The sequence below is a fragment of the Agelaius tricolor genome, unplaced genomic scaffold, assembly GCF_023055355.1.
Source record: "Agelaius tricolor isolate 1412-34295 unplaced genomic scaffold, bAgeTri1.0.p SCAF_10, whole genome shotgun sequence".
NCBI classification, from domain to species: domain Eukaryota; kingdom Metazoa; phylum Chordata; class Aves; order Passeriformes; family Icteridae; genus Agelaius; species Agelaius tricolor.
Window position 1 is genome coordinate 20,848,323 of NW_027269270.1, and position 19,443 is coordinate 20,867,765.

At 60.4% G+C, this 19,443-nt stretch overlaps 1 protein-coding gene across 7 annotated transcripts in view; it reads left to right on the forward strand.

The window, feature by feature from the left end:
• TNS1 (tensin 1) overlaps positions 1 to 19,443 on the forward strand; it is a 68,990-nt gene that overhangs the window by 9,012 nt on the left and 40,535 nt on the right. For 6 of the 7 annotated variants that reach the window (XM_071435177.1, XM_071435178.1, XM_071435179.1 and 3 more), the window contains exons 4-7: positions 13,753 to 13,791; positions 15,924 to 15,965; positions 18,716 to 18,765; positions 19,047 to 19,218. In XM_071435177.1, coding sequence (XP_071291278.1) covers positions 13,753 to 13,791; positions 15,924 to 15,965; positions 18,716 to 18,765; positions 19,047 to 19,218 — 303 coding nt within the window. Of the gene's footprint in view, positions 1 to 13,752; positions 13,792 to 15,923; positions 15,966 to 16,989; positions 17,127 to 18,715; positions 18,766 to 19,046; positions 19,219 to 19,443 lie in introns of those variants that run through there. The other variant, XM_071435183.1, reaches the window with a different exon arrangement.

Below are 19,443 nucleotides of genomic sequence, written 5' to 3' on the forward strand. Positions count from 1 at the left end.
AGGGTGGCCTTGCCGGGGTGCTGTGGGGAGAGCTGGGAGGGGCATGCAGTGGGGGATGCCTGTGGTACGGTGGCAGGGAGCATCTGCCAGTGGTTTCCAGGCAGGAGGGAGTGTCAGGAAGTGTGTGTGTCTGGGTGTGAGCCCGGTGGGGATTCTCTGATGTCTGATAGGGGGCTGTACACCAAGAAGGGGGGTCATACCAGGCTCCCACATCTGGCTGGGCTGTGCGCATGGGCAGCCCGGGGCCCGCTCTCTCGGCCGGCTGCATTTCATTAGCCTCCATCACCCTTCCCACGCTCGCTGGAAGCTGGAGCCCCCTCGGTGGGGCCAGCTAGCCGAGGGGTTTGCTGCTGGGGGGAGCGTGCATGGGGCCAGGGCCAGGGGCCTTCTGCAGAGCTCCTTTGGGCCAGCGCCCAGGGAGGGGCTCCTCCGGTCGGGCAGATGGCCAGCTGACTCACACGCCAGCCTGTTATTGTAGGGTCTCTGAGGAGGGTGCACGTGGGGAGGGGGCTTGGCATGGAGCAAAAATGGCCTCTTGTTTACCTGAAGTCCCTCATGTTTAACCCCTGCACCTCCAGGATACTTTGGAGAGGGAAGACGAACGCACCCCCAAAGTGCTGGCAGCTGCACCCTCCAGTGCTTCCTCTTCCTGCCCTAGAAATGCTGCCAAAGTCCTGGTGTCCCCTGGCTCTGGTGTCTCCTGGCCCTGGAGTCTGCCCCACCATGCTACTGGCAGTGTCTGCTCTTTGGTCCCCATATTTACCTCCCTGGCACTCGCTCCAACTCTTTGTTCTGCCCCCTAGCACGGCCAGCTCCCAGCCAGCTGCATCCTGGGGGGAAAGCCCCTACTTACAAACCTCAAATGGACTGGGTGTAGGGGAGGGGGGACAGATGGGGGTGTGGGTGGGGTGTAAAAGAGTTGCACTCCTGGTAATCAGTGTGGGGTGCCAGGGGGTACCATGGGTGTGATGAGGATAAGGGGAGGGGGGCACTGGAGTGTATGTGGGGATGCCTGGGAGCTTTTGGGGTGCTTGTGAGTGCCCCCTCCATGAGAAGGCAGTGAGCAGGCAGAGCTGTAGCAGGGAGGGCAGGACCTGTGCCCTGGCAGTGACCTGCATCCCTCAAGTTTCCATCCTGCCTGAAAGACAGTGGGGCAACAGTGGTGGAACCCACTGCCCTGTGCTGGCAGTGATGCTGGTGGGATGCCTGGTGCCCGTGGGTGGCTGTGGAGGGGCCAGGGCAGCTGCACACTCATCAGCTGGGAAGCACAACACTGTTCCCATGCCCATGTAAGGCCCTTCTTGTGCCCTGTGCCTCTGCTCAGGGATTTTTCCTTGCTTAGCAAACCTCCCTCCCTCTCTCGGAGAGGGACGGTTGGATGGATGGACACTGGTATGTATGTGACACACACAGCCTGCCCCTCCCTCCCTCCCTGCACCAAAACTGCCTGCCCAAAGCTGCGGGGGAGTATCTTACCTTGAAAAGCGGGGAAACTGAGTCACCCAGCCCTGTGTGGGGGCAGCAGGAGGCAGGGAACGTGGTGTGGGGTGCAGTACTTCTGTGCCTGCGGTCAGGCATGGGTGAGCCTGTGTTGTGGGTGGCATGTGCTGGCAGTGGCACAGCCAGGATCAGTGGTGACACTGCTCTCTGACCGAGGACGCTCTGAGCAGTGGGGCCCAGCAGGCATGTCCCAAATCAATGGATATCCTAGGAATGTCTCCGTCCCCCGGGATGCCTTCACTCTGAATGTGGCCAGATTTTGCTATGATGCTGGTTGGAGAGGCTGGGAAAAGATGGGGGACTGTGCTGCTTCCCGTAGAGGGAGCTGGCCCCATGACGGATGGTTTGGCTGGGGGACAGGGAGCGCTGTGGCGTTTGGCTGCCGGATCGGCTAGAGATTGCTGGTGCTTGGTTCTGGGAAATGGCGCCTGTGCCAGCCCCTGGGCCTGGCAAGGCTCCAGCCTGCCCTGCTCGCCCCTGCCACGCAGGGGCCCAGCAGTGCTGGGGGAGTGGGGGTGCGGGACTGTGCCAAGAGGGGAAACCGAGGCACATCACATAGTACGGGGCCAAGGGGTCTAGGGGTTGTCCCCCCTGTGTCTCTTCCTAGGGAGCTGAAAGTGTGCATTGGAGCCATGCCACACACACATGTGTGTGTGCCTGCGTATGCGAGCATGTGTGTGTGTGACTGTGCTCACAGATGCATGCACGAGGGCATGAGCTGCAGGAGATGCATGTGTGTGCAAGAACATCCATCTGTGTGCGGGAGCATGCTCACACACAGGCAGGTGGTCACATGCATGTGCTCCCAGTTCACTGCCATCCATCCCCGCTGGCCTCGTGCCAGGCCTGGGTTGTTTTTCAAGTGCCCCCTGTGATGGGGCTCCGGGGGGGCAGGTTTGTCCATCATTAAACCGGGGGCTGGAGCAGGGCCAGGGCTGGGCAGCGAGGCATGTCCCAGCCAGAGCAATCGCTCCCAGTGCCCGCGGCGGTGACGGGCCCTTGGATGGCTGCAGGACCCATGGCAGAGGGTGGTGGTGGGGGTGAGGGGATGTGCCACCCCTCAGCTGGCGCTGGGAACACCCCCTGCTTGTTAAGCTAGTCAGAACTAGGAAGGGAAACTGAGGCAAGGCGTGGTTGGACACTTCCAGGAAGGCTTGAGCCCTGGTGATTGCCACCTTCCAGCCGTGCCATGGCCAGGGCCCAGGGAGTGTTGGGGGGTATGGCCAGGTCATGTATTGCAGGTTTCTGGGGGCTGCAAGGAGGGGAGATCCATGTCCCAGCTGTGGAAGACTCTTGTAAAGGGATTTGTGGCTGTGCGGTCCCTGCTCCCTGCCCCAGCCACTCTGCTTCCTCCCCGTGCTGTCGGAGGGGATGACGTACTGGTCACAGGGGAACTGCCCGTCAGGTCCCTGTCCCTGATGGCCCCCTTCAAAGCCACCCCCCCAGTGCTTTGGCACAGGTAATTAGCAACACCCCTGGTCTCCACAACAGAGGGGGCGGGGCGGGGGAGGGAAGGAATGGAGCAGGAATATGTCCTTGACCCTGGTGTGGGCCCAGCTGGGGTGGAGGGATGGGGGGCTGTGGGGCTCAGCCCTGCCCCGGTGCTGTGCCAGGTCCTATTTGTGCAGCAGGTCCTGGAGGGGGTTTGGTTTTGTTTTTTTCCCTTCCCTCTTTCCTTTTTCCCCTTCTTTACGTCACTGCCCAAATATTCGGCCTCTCAGCTCCGGTGGGGGGCCGGCTCGGCTGCTGGGAGGACTTGGGGCCCTTCCCTGCACCCTCGGGGTACTGCACAGAGAGGATGGGCAGGGGAGAGGGCATGCTGAGACTGCTCATGCTCACTGCACTGGTGAGCACTGGGCAGGACTGGCCTGGGAGGTGTCAGATGAGGCAGTGGGTACCGCCAGCCTCCCTCCTTGGCAGCTCCTAGGGCTGCACCCATCTTCCCAGAGCCTGTCATGGTGGGAAGCAGGGTCCAGGCCTGCCTTATTTCCCACTGGTTGTCTCCCTTGCCAGACCAGTTTGCATCCCCCATGGTCACTCCTCCTGATACCTGCCCTGGGAAGGGTGCTGGGTCCCTGGGAACTCCCAGGACCCTCCAAGAGGTGTCAGTGATCCCAAAACAGCTGAAAAGTCTGGCTCAAGAGGGGTTCTACAGACCCTGCACTGGGGCTTACCTCCTGTGTTCTGTAATCTCTGGAGATGAACCACACCTGGGTGCCTGGTCCCCGGGTCTCCTTTCTTCCACTGACATGTGGGGTAATGATGCTCAAGGGTGTTTGTTTTGGGTCACAGAGGGGCTGTTTCATGTGAGGGGTGGTTTGTCTGGGGGGCTGGGAGTCACTGGAGCCACTTTGCAGACTGCTGGACTTGCTCCCACTGGCACTTTGACCCTATGGCTCTGGGAGATACTTTGGCAGCTGTAGTTCAAGGATGTTGTCAGGACTTCTCTGGCTGTGTCCTGTGAAAGGGACACGTCATGTCCCCAGGGGAGAGTTCCTGTCACTGCCCTGGGGACCAGGACAGGGACGAGGAGCTATCAGTGCCCTTTGCTCACCCACTCATTTCCATCCCATTCAGTTGCTGGTACTTTCCCATCTGGCCCCAGCTCTTCCTCTGCTGATGTTTCCCAGGGCCTGGGAGCCATCCTGTGGCCTCCTCCTGAGGAGTTTGGGCTCTGGGGCCTGTGCAGGGGTCTGTGCTGGAGCTGGGCTGGGGTCCGTGCTGTGCACTGCTGGTGCAGGATGTTCTTTGCCCCTCCATCCATGTTGCAGCACTCCCGTCTTTTTGGGATGCCTGGTTTTTGTGGGCTGTGGGGATGGTGGGACTTGTTTAGGGGTGTCAGTGGATCCTGGCCATGGGGTTTTGTCCCTAGAGTGGTGGCTGTTGGGATCTGACCCTGTGCTGTTGGGTGCTGGGGAGGGCAGAAGGGCTGGCTGGTGCTTGCTTGGGAGGGGGATGAGGAGATGCTCTCCAGAGATGTTTGGCTCTGGTGCTTTGTCTTTGGCAGCAGGAAGGGTCCCCACAGTGCCTTTTGGTGCTCCCATCCCATGGCACTGTTGGGTTGCTGTGGAAGCTGAGGCATGGGGGGACTGGGAAAGATCTCCTTGAATTGGAGTGTACTCGCAGGGGTGGTGTCCCTTAGGGGGACTTGGAGGTGGGCCATGGGAGAGCCCCTTAGCAAAGACCCCTCCCTGGTGACTTTTGAAGGGGTGGTGAGGTAGGAGGGGTGTTGGGGTCCTGCACCGCTCCAGCAGAGCCAGTTCCAGCCTTTTGGCTGAGCCCACGGCTTCAGGACGGAAATGCAAACAGGAACGGGGAGGCGTTGGGTGAGAAAATGTCAACAGCCCTGGGCCGGGTGCCTGGCTCACCGCCTCCCTGGCCAGCTCGCCACTCTCTGGGCTGCTGCTGGTGGGCTTCCCCTCTTTGCTGGGGGGGTCTCCTGGCACTGAGCACTTGCTTGTTCAGCAGGGCTGGGGCTGGGTTGCCCCAGGGGCAGCAAGGGAGACCGGGGCTCCATCCATCAACATGCAGCCCCCCGAGGAGGAGAAGGAAGGAGGAGGAGGGGAGACAGGAGGAAGGCCAGGGGATGCTGGGCACACTCCAGGTTTGGGACAGGCAAGCTGGGACTGGCATGACCTTAGGTGCTAAGGGACAGACGGGGCTTTTCCAGCATTTTGGCTTTGATTTTTAGTTGAGAGGCGGGCTGATAAATCCTCTCCAACGCTGGGGGTGTGGGACACCCGAGGACCATTAGATGGGCACTTGGTCCCGCATATGGCAGGGGGGCACCAGGTTGTGCCAGGGGGTGCCAGGCAGGCCCCAAGCAGGGCCCCACACACCGGTCGCTGCCACCCCCCCGCCAAGGGCACCGGGACGCCGGTGGCGTCACGCGGGGCGATAAGGCCCCGACCCCGCTGCACCCCGCCGCCCGCCGCGGCCCCTCGGCACCGGCTGCCAGGGGCTTTGGAGGCGGAGGTGGCCGAGGTGTGGGGGGGATAATTTTTTTTTTTTTGGGGTGGGGAGGGGGGGTCTGCCCACCTGCCGGCACCCTTACCCCAGGGCCAGCTGCTCGAGTCAGGCTCCCGGTTGCCTTTAAGGGCGTTTTTGGGGGAGGCGAGGGGAGCGGAGCGGGGCCGGACTTGGAGCGCGCCGTGCAGCTGGGGAGAGGGAAGAGGAGAAGAAAGAGGGAGAAGAAGCGAGAGAAGGGAGAGGAGCGGTGGAAAAAGTCGACCGTGACCCCATTCCTCCCCAGGGCCGGGGCCGGCGCCCCGGGCTCCCCAGCCCCCGGCCGCCCCGGGGGTGCGGAGGGGAGCGGGGAGCCGGCGGGACCTCCCCGCGCCCCTCCATCGCCGGGGTCCCGCTTCTGGGGAGCGAAACCCTTCGGCTCTCCCCCTCCTTCCCTCCCCTCCCTCCTCCCTCCCTCCTTCCTTCCTTCCTTCTCCAGGCTTGGCCCGGGGAGGGAGGGGGGCTCTCCCTGCAGTCTGCCTTCACTCCTGCCCGCCCGGGCGACGCCGGGCTCCCGCCTGCCCCCCGCGGCCCCTCCGGCCGCCCCCCGCGCCCCCCGGGCCAGGTGAGGCTGCGGTGCCGTCCCTCTCGGATGTAGGCAGGCGAGACCCCGGATGGATTTCGGGAGCGTCATGAACCAGGTACGGGCGGGAGGTGAGGGCGCAGGGTCCCCAGGCCCCCCGGGAGGGAGGGTGCTGGCGGGGGTGTCATCTCTCCAGGGGGCGGGGGCCATGCGTGATATCCGAGCGGTGATGGGGTGGTGCGTGGAGGGGGCTGCTGCCCCCCGGTGTTGGGGGCGTCTGTCGCAGCTGTCTGTCACCAGAAGGGGTCTCGGGGTGCGGGGGGGGGCTTGAAGAGGGCGATGCGGTGCTCGCAGGGAGGAGGACTTGGGCAGGGGGCGAGGGCCGGTTTGCCGCCGGCAGGGACCTGTGAGCGGCTCCGGGGGCCGCGTCCCCCCTGCCCCCCTCCCCGCCTCGCCAGGGCCAGTGACTCTCAGGGTACTCCGGAGGGGGACACACAGGCGCTGGGCTTTGCGTCCCCCCCTCGCCTCCCCGAAGTGCGTAGGGACACGTCCCCGAGGAGCGAGGAGTGCGCGGGAAAGCGGGGTCCGCCCCCGGCACCCCGCTCCCGCCCCGCAGCCGGGAGGGCGATGCCGAGCTCCTGTCACCCCGCGGGGAGGACACTCTGGGGGGCTGCCCCGCGGCCGGGACACCCTGGCAGCCCACGGGTTAACCCCCCCGCCCCGGCGGGACCGTCAATGGTTAAACTCCGGGTTAATGAGTGGCGAGGCAGCCCCGGCGGGTGCCAGCCCCCCCGCCGCCCCCCCGGGCAGGGATCCCCGGCCCCTCGGCGCCGCCGGGCCCGCAGAGGGTTAACTCCGTCAGGGCAGGTCCCAGCGCAGATGTTTTTGGGCTGTGCTGCTGGGAGAGGAAACGACCGAGCGAGGGAGGCATCAGCCCGCTTGCGTTTAAGGGGAAAACAAGGAAAAAAAGAGAAGTGCTCCGTTCCCGGGAGCCTGAGCCCGCTCGGCGCTGGCGTCAGCCCTGGTGCGGTGGGTGGGTGACTCCATTGTGTGTGCTGGGGGACAGCTGGCAGGGACACTGGGGTGACAGTGGCTGCACCCCCTGGGTGCTCATGGCACTTGATTCTGGGCGTTCTGGGGGGCAACCAAGCAGGCACCTCTTGTCCCTATAGCGTGATGGCACTGGGAAGACAACGTGTGTCCTGTCTGGAGTCTGGAGTCACCCCCAGGGAAAGTGTATCTGTGGGAAACGAGCCTGCAGCTCTCTACTAAGCCTCTTCTTAGTGATCCTGCTGGCCCCGGGCAAAGTGCTGAGCTTTGGAGCTGTGCTCTCCCATGTGTCCTTTTGGGGTCTTGAGTTGCAGAAGGGTCCATTTGCTTATGCCCTGGGCAACCTTCCTTGCTTTGCCAGTGTCTAGTTCCTAGCCTTGTGAGAGCTCATCCCCGGGGTATCTGGTCACAGTGCCAGCAGACCCTGATCAGCATTGGAGCTTCCCCAATGGGTTTTGAGACACAAGAGAGAAAGCAGTCCCACAGCACAGTTCCTGGGTACGGAGTCTCCACTTCTCCCTCCTATTTCCTCATCTCCTCAAAACTGCTGATTGGGGGGACACCAGTTTTGGAGGTGCTGCTCAGCATTTCAGGTCCTCTGTAGTGTTTTCAGCTCTGTCCTGCTGAGGACACAGCTCTGACTCCAGTCTCCATTTGCCTTGGGCCTTTCCTACTCTCACAAGTAGGGCTCCATACTGGGGGGCTAAGACCCCTAGGGGCAGCCAGGGCTTATTTTGGCACCTGAACCACCCCTCGAGGTGGGTCCCAGACTCATGGGCACTGGCAGATGCCCCTGATGTGGGGAGGCTGCCAAAAGTGTGCAGCGGGGTCCGAGCGCACAGAAAGGGGCTTGCCTGATGCTCACCAGAGTGGATCTGTGGAAAGGATCCCGCCCTGGGCTCAGGGTGGGGCACAGCCTGCTGCCAGGCTGGTGTGCTGACCAGTCCCACAGGAGTGCCCGTGCTCCATGTCAGAATCCATTTGTTGATCAGTTCCATGTGAGAATCCGAGCGCTGGCCAGTCCTGTGTGGGAATCACTGCTCTGACCAATCCTGCATGAGAGTCAGTGCTCTGACCAATCCCCTGTCAGAATCCAGGGCTTGACCAGTCCTATGGGACAGTCTGGTGAGTGATTAATCCCGTGTAAGAATCCATGTGCTGGCCAATCCTGTGTGAGAATCCATGCATTTACTGATCTCAGGTGAGAATCCATGCACAGACCAGCCCCAGATAAGAATCCAGTTGCTGCCCAATCTCATGTGAGAATCCATGCATTGACCAATTCAATGTAAGAACCTGTTCATGGACCAGTCCTGGTAAAACCCCCTGCAGCAGAGTCTGTCCCAGCCAGTCCTGGTGTGACTCTGTTCCCGACCTATCTCTGGTGCAGAAGCTGCTCCCTGACTAATCCTGGTGTCTAGTTTGACTCTGGGGAGTTGATGAGGGGCTGGGGGGATCCTGGTCCTTTTTCTGGGGGAAGTCTGGTGCAGAGGGGGGCAGTGACCCCATGCTTCCTTAGGCTGGTTGTGGGTCCCCATGGGTCTGGGCTGAGGGCTGTCCCTGCAGTGGGGTGGCAGCACATGTGTGTGGTGCTGGGGGCAGAGCAGGGCAGGGCTGGTGCCGTGGGGCCAGAGCCAGGCAGGCGCGTGCTGGCCCGTGAGGCTGGATCCAGACCTGCTGCCTCCAGATGTTGCCTTTTTAGGCACTGGAGCACAGCATATCCCTGCCTGTGGCCGGCCCTGTGCCGAGCCAGCGCCTGCGAGCAAAGTAGGGACAGTCCCTGTCCTGGTCATGTGGAGGCATCTCTGTCCCCCTCCTGACCCCCAAAAACACCCTTCTCTCCCCAGACAGGGTCAGGGATGCTACCTCCTCTCCCTTCCCCTCATCTGCACTTGGCAGCATTGAGGCTGATTGCTGAAACCGCCCCGGAGCCGGGACCTGCCCTTATTTGGGTTGAAACCAGGGCTATTTTGGTGCAGCTGCAACCCCTTGAAGCTTCTCTGTACATTGTTTTTCCTGTCCTGTCCCATACCCCTGTGCCAGGGCTGCTGGCCAGGCCAGCCATGGGCTGCTGTGGGCTGTTACCGTCCCAGTGCGCTGTGTGTCCCAGGGTGTCATGGGGTGCCAGGGGTGGCCCCCGTGGCACTGTGGGGTGGAATGGCTAGTGTCCTCTGTGGCATTTCATCCCTGATTTGCGGGGCCGTGTGTACTGGGTAACCTCTGTCCTGGTCCTGCTGCCGCCTTCCTGGCGGGGATGGGCCACAGGGCGGCTCCTCATCAACATACCAGGGGAGAAACAGGAGACAGCGTTTGTCCCAGTTCAGGGGACATCCCTGAGTGAGTGGCTCTTTGCCTGGTGCACCTTTTGGAGAATGGTCTCTGCTCTGGCATGGGTGCTGTCCAGGCATCCAGGCATGGAGAGGATGGCACAGTGACAGTCCCTGACCCAGCTGCAGGGTGGGCTGGGGATGCTTGGAGGGAAGCCTGGGAGCGGTGGGACCTCTGTGCCCCAGCATCAGCCCAGTCTGACTCACCCTGAGCCGCCGGCCAAGCCGCTCCCTGCCCTTCGGCGCATCTGCCAGTTACCCCCACCCGATGGAAGAAGTCCCAAAAGCAGCACCCCTGGATACTGGTGGGGGCAGAGAGGGGCTATGGGGTGCACGGGGTGCTGCCTCCTCCCAGGGACCCCCGTGCCAGGGGTCTGGGGTTCTGTGTGGCTGCCCTGTGCCTCACACACCGGGGGTTGTGCTGGGCAGGGTGGAGCTGGAGAGGGGGGGAGCGGTTGTGCATGGAAACATGCCGTCCTCCTGCCGGGGACATGTTGCATAAACAGGAGTTTTGCCAGAGCTGCAAAAAATGTGAGGGCAGGAGCAGCCAGCACGTGGTGTGGGCAGAGGGTACCTGACCCCTGTGCAGGGCAGGAGTGCGACCAGAGCACAGACACCACAGTCCCTTATGCCTGGCAGGGGAGAAGGATGCTGCAGTTGGAATGGGGAGCAGGGGTGCTGGAGAGGGAAAAACCTTCCCCAATATCCCCAATTTAGTGGTGCCAACCTGTCCCCTAAAAGTATCTTCTGCTGTGAGGTGCCTGATGGCAGCTCACACTGCCCGACATTGTGGCTAAGAGAGGGCTCGGCAGGGCTTGGTGGCTGTGGCTGGGCTGGAGGGACTGGTAAACAGGGGAAAGGCTCTGGGAATGGCTGGGGAAGTTGCTGTGGCCTGTGGCTGTCCCTGGGATCCCCTGTACTTGAGGCAGGGTCTCGAGGTGAGCAGAGAATCGTGGGGTGCATGCGGAAGTGATTCACAGCCCAGCTGGGATTTAAGTGGCACAAAGCTGAGATGAACTTGCTTGAGAGGAAGTGGTCCCTCATGGGGTGATGTGGGACCCCATGAGGTGGGATCACATGGGCTGAGCAGGCATTTATGCTGCCCAGGCACTGTCCTGTGGGACGCCAATGTGGCCACTGAGTCACATTCCTTTTTGACAACTGCATTTCCAGACCACAGGGTGGCTTGGGCAGGGGAACCACTTACAGGGCTGGAGGGAGTAGGGTGCCTTGATGCCCTCTCTTGGGGTCCACATTCTTTCTAAATAGTGGGGCCATGAATCTGGCTTGCTTTGGGAGGGTCTGGCACGTCAGTGTCCCTTTTGACAGCATGTCTCCAGCTCCAACCACACCAGCTGGGCTGGCTTGCCAGCATCTCAGTGCCTAGCCATGGGAAGCATCTCTGGTGTGTGGGGGTCTATGTGAGGGCCAGGGTGGCTGGTGCTGAGTCTGCTCCTGGCATAGCAAGGGTCAGCACCAGCCCGGATATCGTCCGGCTCCGGAATGTTTATCGGAGCTCCTGGGGAAGGGAAAAACAAAAACCGCCACCCAAAGGAAGGGATATGCGTCAGAGATGGGCCTGGATCACCCACCGGCAGCCGGCCGGGCCATGCTGTGGGCTGTGGGCCAGTGCTCACCCGGCTCCAGCAGCCCGGCTGGGGAGACCCCGGTGCCGCTCTGATCCAGCCCGTTCCTGAATCGCAGCGCCCCTCCATGGAGGTTTGTTTTCCCCCAGCCCTGCTGGCATCTTGCAGGTTGGGGCTACACCCCACGGTGATGCTCTGCTGGAGCAGGACCTGGCAGTGGCCCTGGGCACTTCCATGGATGCAAGAGTTGTTATACCGAGGGAGGAGAGGGAGAGGAAGGAGGTGCTGAGGGAGGGAGGTGTGAGCAGTGGTTGCAGCATGGAGAAGGCTCTGAGGTGTCTCATCCCTGGATAGGAGGTGGATGTCTGCATTCCTCCAGCCTCGCTCAGTTCTTGTGAAATGGTGCTGAAGTCCTGTCGGGACCTATGGTGCAGAGGTCAGTCCCTGAGCTGCAGCTGGAGGGGTTAGGTGGAAGAGGGATCTCATGAGCTACTCTGCACTATGGCGGTGTGGCCAGGGACTGTCAGGGGTTTGCCAGCCAGGTGTTTATTTCTGGGCTTGGACATGTCAAGGGGATAGAGTTTCTCTAGGTATAGTGACAGCTGGTGATGAGCGAGGGAGCCCATCATCACTTTCCAGCGGAAGGCTGCAGGGTGTGCCCAACCCTTTATGAGACATCAGAGACTCCTATCACTCCTGGCCACGGGGCCTCATTTACTGGGAAAGTGATTTTTCTGCTTGGCAAAACTCGGGTCTCGAGGCAGCAGCTCGTGGGATGTGGCTGCTGGGAGGGATGGGGCTGCGACCTGGGGGGCCGGGTGGGCGGGTGGGGGGCCGTGGGGGGCTGGTGGGGTGGGCGGCAGCCCTGCTGCGCCTCGTTCCTCGCATTCCTGGGCAGGGCTGCCGGGCGGCGGGGTCGGCGGCGGGGGCCAGCCGGCAGGAATGCAAACACCGGTGAGGGGGAGAAGAAAGGCCGCTGTGTCTGCCACGGCAAAGCGGAGCCTGGACCAGGGGTGTGCGGGTCCCCCTGCCTTTCCCACCCCTCCCTGCACCGAGGGATGCAGGAATCGCTGAGGACAGAGATGGTGGCTGTTCTGGGGGTCGCTGCAGTAGTGTATGGAGTGATCCTCTCACCGGTCCGTGGGGCAGGAGGGGGTGCTCATACACCTATAGGTCGGGAACTGGACTTCCCTAGGGAGGGGTCCATTGTCTGGGACAGAGTCTTCCTTCTTCTTCTTGAACTGGGGGCATGTTTGAGCCAAACTTGAGAGAGGGAAACAGCTTTACATTCCTGCAGTCCTTGTAAAACTGCCTTTCTGGGATGCGAGAGTGCCATACAGCCTGAGCTGCTGTCTCCCGTGGATGGGAAGAGTGGTGTCGGGTGAGCACAAGCCCATATTACACATCAGAGAATCCTTAAGGGCAGGGAAATACAACCATAGGCACCCCAGTTTTTCCCTTTTCCAGCCAGAGGTGCATTTGTAGCCCGCAAACTTCCACGTGCCGACAGTAGAGGAGGACTGGGCATGGACCCTACCTGGACCAGTGTGTCCCATTGTGGGGGAGCTGTGCATTTCCCCCCTTCGCCGGCCCTGCAGCTGGGGCTGGGCACGGGTCAGGGGCGCTTGTTGAGCATCCCCGGGGGAAGAGCACGGCAGCAGCGTGCGGGGCACGGTACTGCACAGCCCTCGCCGGCCCGGTCCGCAGCAGCGGCTCGCTGCCGCTGCCGGAGAACATTCCAGGGAGGCTGGCGCGGGGCCAGCGCCGCGGGGCAGGGAAAAGGGCCTTTTATGGAAGCGTTTCTGCATTAGAATAAAATCATAATAATAATGCGCAGGGGAAGGGAGCGGGAGGAGGAGGAACCCCTGAAGAAAACAGTGAGATGGGATGGGAACAGGCTGGCAGCTGGGGAGGGGAGCAGGTGCTGGGCATCGTGCTCTGGAGACCAGGATGGGATGGGATAGGGGTGCTCCAAGTGGGGTACTTGGGGCAAATCCTTCTGTTTATGGCCCGGGGCAGGAGAGGCAGAGTGGGGTGCAGTGGGTCCCCATGCTGCCATGGTAGGGGACCAGCCCCTGAGTGGTGTTTGCCATCTTGGCTCCATCCTGGGATGGGGCAAGGGATGGCTTACTGCGGGTCACTGCTCCTGGTGGGATTTGTAGAGGACAAAATGCCCCAAATCACACCCTCCCACTACTGCTGGCACCTCTGGGCCAACACAGAGCTGGAGTGCCCGTGCCCGCTGCCCCAGCACCTACGAGGCGCTGCCTCTCCCACCCTGGCATGCTGCTGCTTGGGGTGCACACAAAACCCAAGGTTAATTGTCAGTAATTGCCGCTGGTAATTAAGGTAACAATAGCTGGGCTGTTCAGCTGGCGGCTGCAGGAGCTCACGAGGCTGGGCTGGGGTTTGTTCCAGGAGCTGCTCTTGGCACCAGGCACCCGCCCTGCGCTGTGCCGTGCTGTGCTCGCCATGCCCACCCGGGCTGGGGCTGGGGCTGTCCTGGCTCCCTGGCCAAGGATGAATGGCACAGTTGCCATGGCCCTGAGCCCGCTCCCACTGCTTGCCTTGATTTTGGGATGATGTCTTTGCTCCTGCCTGGTGTGGGAAGGCCATGGATGCCCCTATCATTTCCTTGGTTGGGTGCTGTATTCCCTGTGGCATGGGTGGGGGGTGAATGCTACATTCTAGCCTCTTCCCATGCCCTGTGTTGGACAAGGTGCTCAGGGACTAATCCTGGCTCTCTTCTGCTTCCTTGCAGGCTGTGACCCCCTGCTCCCCCACTGGCAACTATGAGCTGGTAAGTGACACCTCCACTGTGAGCCATGGGTGACAGCCAGGGCTCTGGGGATGCTGGAGCATCCTGCTCTGGGTATGGGGCTTTCTCTGTCCGAGGGCTTCAGGATGTGAATCTTCTACCCTCAAAACCACATGGGTCCTGTGCTGGGGGAAAGGGCATCCCCATTTTGGTGCTGTGCCCCCCACCATTGCTGGCCGAAGGGCATCCCACAATTGAGCAGCAAAAGTTGGAGCAGCCTAACTATCACAGGACTTCTGGAGCTGGAGCTTTCAGGGAAGAGGGGCCTGCAGGGTTACTGAGAGGGACAGGCAGAGAGGACGTGACCATCCAGGGCTCTGGGGTCCCCTGGCCTTCCCTCCCTGGCCAGAGCTGGGGCGGTTTCTTGCACACCCGGAGATGGCTGTACCAGATGTGCCTTTGGCTCGCGGCGCCCAAGGCCATGCATTTGAGCTCTTATTATTGTCACCCTCTACTATTGTCTGTCCTAGGGGCCTTTAGCAATCTGCTGGAGCCAGGGTGACACAGGCTGTTCCCACCCTGTCCTCTGTGGACTTGAGGAGAACAGCTGGATGCATCATCTCCGTTCACCCTGTCCTGGGGAGGGCAGGTGGGGGGTACTGGGCAGACAGCCACAGTCCTTTGCCACACTGCTCCAGGCCATGGCTGGGCTCTGGGGGCACCAGGGCACTTGGATGTCACCTGGAGCAGGGCCATGCCCAGCAAGGGGTTTGGGAAGCATGACATGAGGGTGCCTACCAGGCAGCATCTTGCCAGCAGAGCAGCTCCCCTGCCCCGTCCCCACCCTGGTGGTGCTGTGGCAGCAGGCAGAGCAGGCACGTGGCAGCAGGGAGACTGGCATAGCCTGGGGCTGGTGCAGCAGCCCTTCCTTTTTGCTCCAGACGTGTGCCAAGGCTTGCTGGGGCAGGCGCCGGGGAGAGGAGGCCCTGGCAGGGTTTCAGCTCAGGCTCAGCAGCCTGGCAGTGCCGCAATATCCGTGCCTCACATGAGGCCCTAGGCTGGGCAGGGGTCTCACCTGAAAAGTGAGTGTAGGGGATGACCACCTGCAGGCTCTGAGGGCAGTGTGAGAGCCCAAGTGAGCAGGGCATGGGGTAGGAGTGGAACATGCTGCCTGCTCTGGGGCCTCATGGTGGTTATCTGCCCTGGGTTTAATCTCTGCCTGCATCCCTCACCCCTGCCAACCTCCTTGGGCACTTATCGACAGCAAAAATATGTTGGCTTCGAGCTGGGACCGTTACTGTGGCTTTGGGAGGAAATTGAAAGGGTTTGCCCTGCCTCGTGGATGGAAATGTCTGCTCTGGCCCTGCTGCCAAGAGTAGAGCAGCCTGGTTTTGGGGGTGACCCCCAACCTCCTGGTCCCAAGATTCCCATCTGGGGACTTGCTCAGCTGGGTCCTCTTGCTGTGCCACCCCCAGGCACCATTCCCAGACAGAGGTATCTGTCTCCTGATTCCTATATTTGGGGTCCAGACACTTTCCCCCACCCCAGGAAGTTAATTCCTGTCCCCAGCCTCCTTTCAGAGCTCTCTCCAGTGGCATGTCACCAAACTTCCCCCTGTTTTGAGCATCTCAGACCCTGTCTCTGCTCCCACTGGGGTCCTTCACTGGCCCTGTGGGATCAGGCTTATCTTGGGGAGCTGGTCCTGCTGGTGTGGTGGCCAGGTGCCAGGCTGGGTGTGGGACTGCACTGGGCTTGCCCTGTTATTTACTTCCCAGCTGTAGGGTCTGACCATGGAGAATCCATCTGGAATCCCAGAGATGTGGGGGGCACCAAGTGCCCATCATGGAACAAGCTCAGGGTTCGGCCAAATGCTTCAAATTGGCAACAGTGGTCAGTGCCAGTGGTGGTGGCTGAGAGGCAGGATGGCAACATCCTTGGTACTTGAGTATCCCAGCTCTGCACTTGGGTTTTGGGGGATTCCCAGCCTTTAGGAAGAGAAGACATGTTGGCAGGCAGGGAAAGGAACGGAGCCATGGTGCATTTCCTAGGAAGCACCAGAAATAGCAAGGGGGAACTTTTGACCCTGGCCCTACTCTGTGTGTGTGTGTGTTTGTCTCTCAATCTCTTCTCTCTCGCTTGCCTTTTTCTCACCTTCTCCTTGCTCCTGTCTGCAGCCATCCCTGGGGGAGAGCATCACCAAGCAGGTAGAAGTCCTGGTAAGTGCAACCAGTCATGGAGGCTGATCACTGCCTCAAGACCTCTTGGGGGGTCACTCATACCAGTCCCATTGCTGCAAACACTCCCTGCAGCCAAAATCCCTCAGCCTGGAATGCTCCTATAGTTTCTCAGTGTACCTGGGACCCTGAAGTCCTCTCTCCCAGCCAGCCAAGGTGATGGTGGCCATGCCAAAGGCCAAGTGAGATGCCCGGGTTTGGTGGCAGAGGCGGTGGTGGAGCCCAGCATACTGGGGCTGAGGTTTTTGCTGCAAAGCTGACTTTCCTGTTGTGGAGCTAGGGATCTGTTTTTTAATGTGTGGACATGAAATTGCTAAGACAGTGTAGACAAATGTACTGCCAAAGTCAACGAGGACAGCTTCCCCCCTGCCTGCAGCCAGCTTGTGGACCTCCCTGTGTGTTGGGGCTGGGACCCAAGGGATGGAGGCAAGATGGTTCCCATGAGGAAGAGGATGAAAGCCTTCCTCACCTGAGATCTGGCTTTGCCTAATCCCTTTGGTTGCCCAGGACAAGTTTCCAGCCCTGAGAAAAAGCATCCTCAGAAAAATCCAGTTAGAAGCCTCCTTTGCTGTCTTTGCTGTCTTTCAGGGAAGTTTCTTGATATTTCTGAAGCCTTTCTTGTGCCTTTCTTCACCCTTTCCAAGCAGAGGGGACCTGCAGGTTTTGGGTGCTGCCAGGAGCTTGGGGACATGCCAAGCTAGCTTGGGACTGGAAGGCACATTCTTGATGGGGTTGGCAGAAGAATCTTCAACCCAACAGGACTGGGACCAGCCTGTCCTGCGCTGGGCTGGACTGGGTTATACTGGTTTGGCTGGAGTCTCTCTCCACAGGGGACGTTTGCAAGGTCTGCCAGCCCAGTGGCAGGCAGGAGTGTTTAATAACAGGAGCACAGCTCCTATCAGCTGATTGCAGGCTGACTCTTCCTCGTGCAGGGGCTGGCGGCAGAGACGCAGCGCGGCTGCGGTTGGGGGTGGGGAGCATGGCAGAGCCTGGGGAGCAGGGCACAGCTCAGGGGCTCTCGCTGGGACAGGGGACCCTGCAGGGCCCTGGCTGTGGGCACCCTCTCTCCCGGGTCTGGAGGGTGCCAGGAGTGGACCTGCCATGGCGTGGAAATGGATTAGCAAGGGGCTCACTGCTATCCAGGTATGGGGAGGGACAGGGACTCTGGTGTCCCCACCTTGCTTGCCCCCCTGTGCCTCAGTTTACCCATGTGGGAGCTGGGGGTGATTCCTGGTTTTCCCATGTCAGCTCTCTGTTGGTAAAGGCTATGGTTTTGGGAAGCTGCTACAGCTGGATGAGGTGACGTGGACTGAGGGGCTCCCCTGGCTGGTGGGTGTGGGACCCCAGAGATCTCCGTTATGGACGTTTGAGGCACTGCCAAGCCATGGGGGGGATCCCATCCTGATCACTGGTGGGTGATTCAGGGATGAGCCCATATTCAGGTTCAGGCTTGTTCCATGCACCTTGGCTCTCCCGGGAAAGGTTTTACCTCTCTTTTTGTTGCATTTTAACTCCTTATTTGCCCTCAGCAATGCTGGGGATTTCCTGGGGTGAGCAGGCAATTTGGGACACCCTGAGGAAATACTGGAGAGGGAATTGTCACTACTGTTCAAGCACCTCTGGGCAATGAGGCAAAGCTGCTGCTTTCTGGAACTGCTTTGGCTGGGAGGGGTGACATTGTCCCCAGGCCCCAAGGGTGCTGAGCCTGGCTCTGCTCTGCAGGACAACCTGACCTTGAGAGGGGCATACAAGGCTGGTGGAGGGTGACGCTGGCTGTCCATGGGAGCAGCTCTGGGACTGTGCTGGGTGGGCAGAAGGTGGCAGGTGAAGGATGTCAGGGAAACTGCTCTCCCACCTCGTCCTGTGCCCTTTGGTGTGCTGGTTGTGGGATGCTGCAGCCCTGAGGAGAGTAGCAGCAGTCTTGCAGCTCTGGGGACCAATGGAGCATCCCAGGAATCAGCTGAAGGATGTATCTCTTATTCCTGATCCTTCCAGGCGTGTTGCCTGCTTGAGATGAGTCTTTAAATGACTTCTGCTTATTAGCTGGAGATACTAAAACTAATGAGGTGCGAGTGTGTTTTTCCTCAGCGGCTTTTTTTGGAAACCCTGCTTTGTTTTTTGGCTGAGGTCACAAAGTCACAGAACAAGCCGGCTGCAGATGAAATTTTCGAGGCCGGAGAACATGCATAAATAGAAGTTTCCTGCTCCGAGAGCTCAAACATTTCCTCCAGGCGTTTGGCTTGGTGGAGCTGGGGCCAAAGCAAACTGTCGTGCCTGGCTGGCTCCTCGAGGCCGCTTGGGCAGCAAACCTGCCCCTGCTCCAGGCAGGACCAAAGCAGCTCTGTCCCACCAGGTGTGCCCGCAGCCTGATGGAGACAAGAGGGACTTGTGACATGCCTGAGACTGTGTCCATCTGCTCAGCATCCTCCCAAAAGGTCCTCTGGGACCCTTTGGCAAAACACCGGCCCCACAGTGTGCATAGCAGCTGGTCCCAGCAGCACTGGGGTTGTGAGAGTTGGGTTTTGCATGTGGGATGTGTCTAGCTGCTTGTGGCAGTGGGATGCTTGGTGGGCTTTGGAGACAGTGATATTTTGGGGGTGTTAGGATGCTCAGTGCAATGTGATGGAGGTGGGATGCTTTGGCAGCATCATCACACCCAGGTCTAGCAATACCCCTGTGCTGGCTGTGGCTGGGTCATGGCAGTAACTTGCTTTTCCTCTCTGGTTCTTTAGGATGCCACAAAATCCCCCAGGAGTGGGCAGTCACGCTGCAAAACATCCAGGTACTTGCCTCAGTTTCCCCTTCTTATGTCTATCTCTGCTCTGCCTGAAGCTCCCTCCCACCAAGACCTGCTTCTCCAGAGGTGCTATACCTGGGAGATGCTCCAGTGAAGAATATGCAGGAATTATGATCCACCATCCCCAACTTGGGGATGGATACCCCAAGAGGACTGGGAGCAGGGGACAGGCTGCAGGCAGCTGTGTCCCAGCCTGTATGGCAGGGTGGGGAAGGGTCCCTGTGTCCCTTCCCTGTGCCTTGACAGTAGTCCCCTTCCTTTCCCAGAAGCATGAGCCTGACTGCAGCCATGGAGAGCAGCTGTGAGCTGGACCTGGTGTACATCACGGAGCGGATCATCGCTGTCTCCTACCCCAGCGCAGCCGAGGAGCAGAGTTACTCCAGCAACCTCCGTGAAGTGGCCCACATGCTCAAGTCCAAGCATGGGAACAACTATGTGGTGAGGGGCACAGCCAGGTCCCTGCCAGGCTGCTGGAGGGGCTGGGGTGCTCAGCTGCTGGGGATGGGTACTTGCAGGGGATGGATACTGCATTCTTCTCTCCGTCTGGGCTTTGTTGAGGGAGGGTCTTTGCACTGTGCTTGATAGATTTTTTTTTCATGGAAGATTACCAGTCCCTTTCAGACCTCCTGGGAGTTTTTGGTCATTGTGTTGCCGTGTGGCATA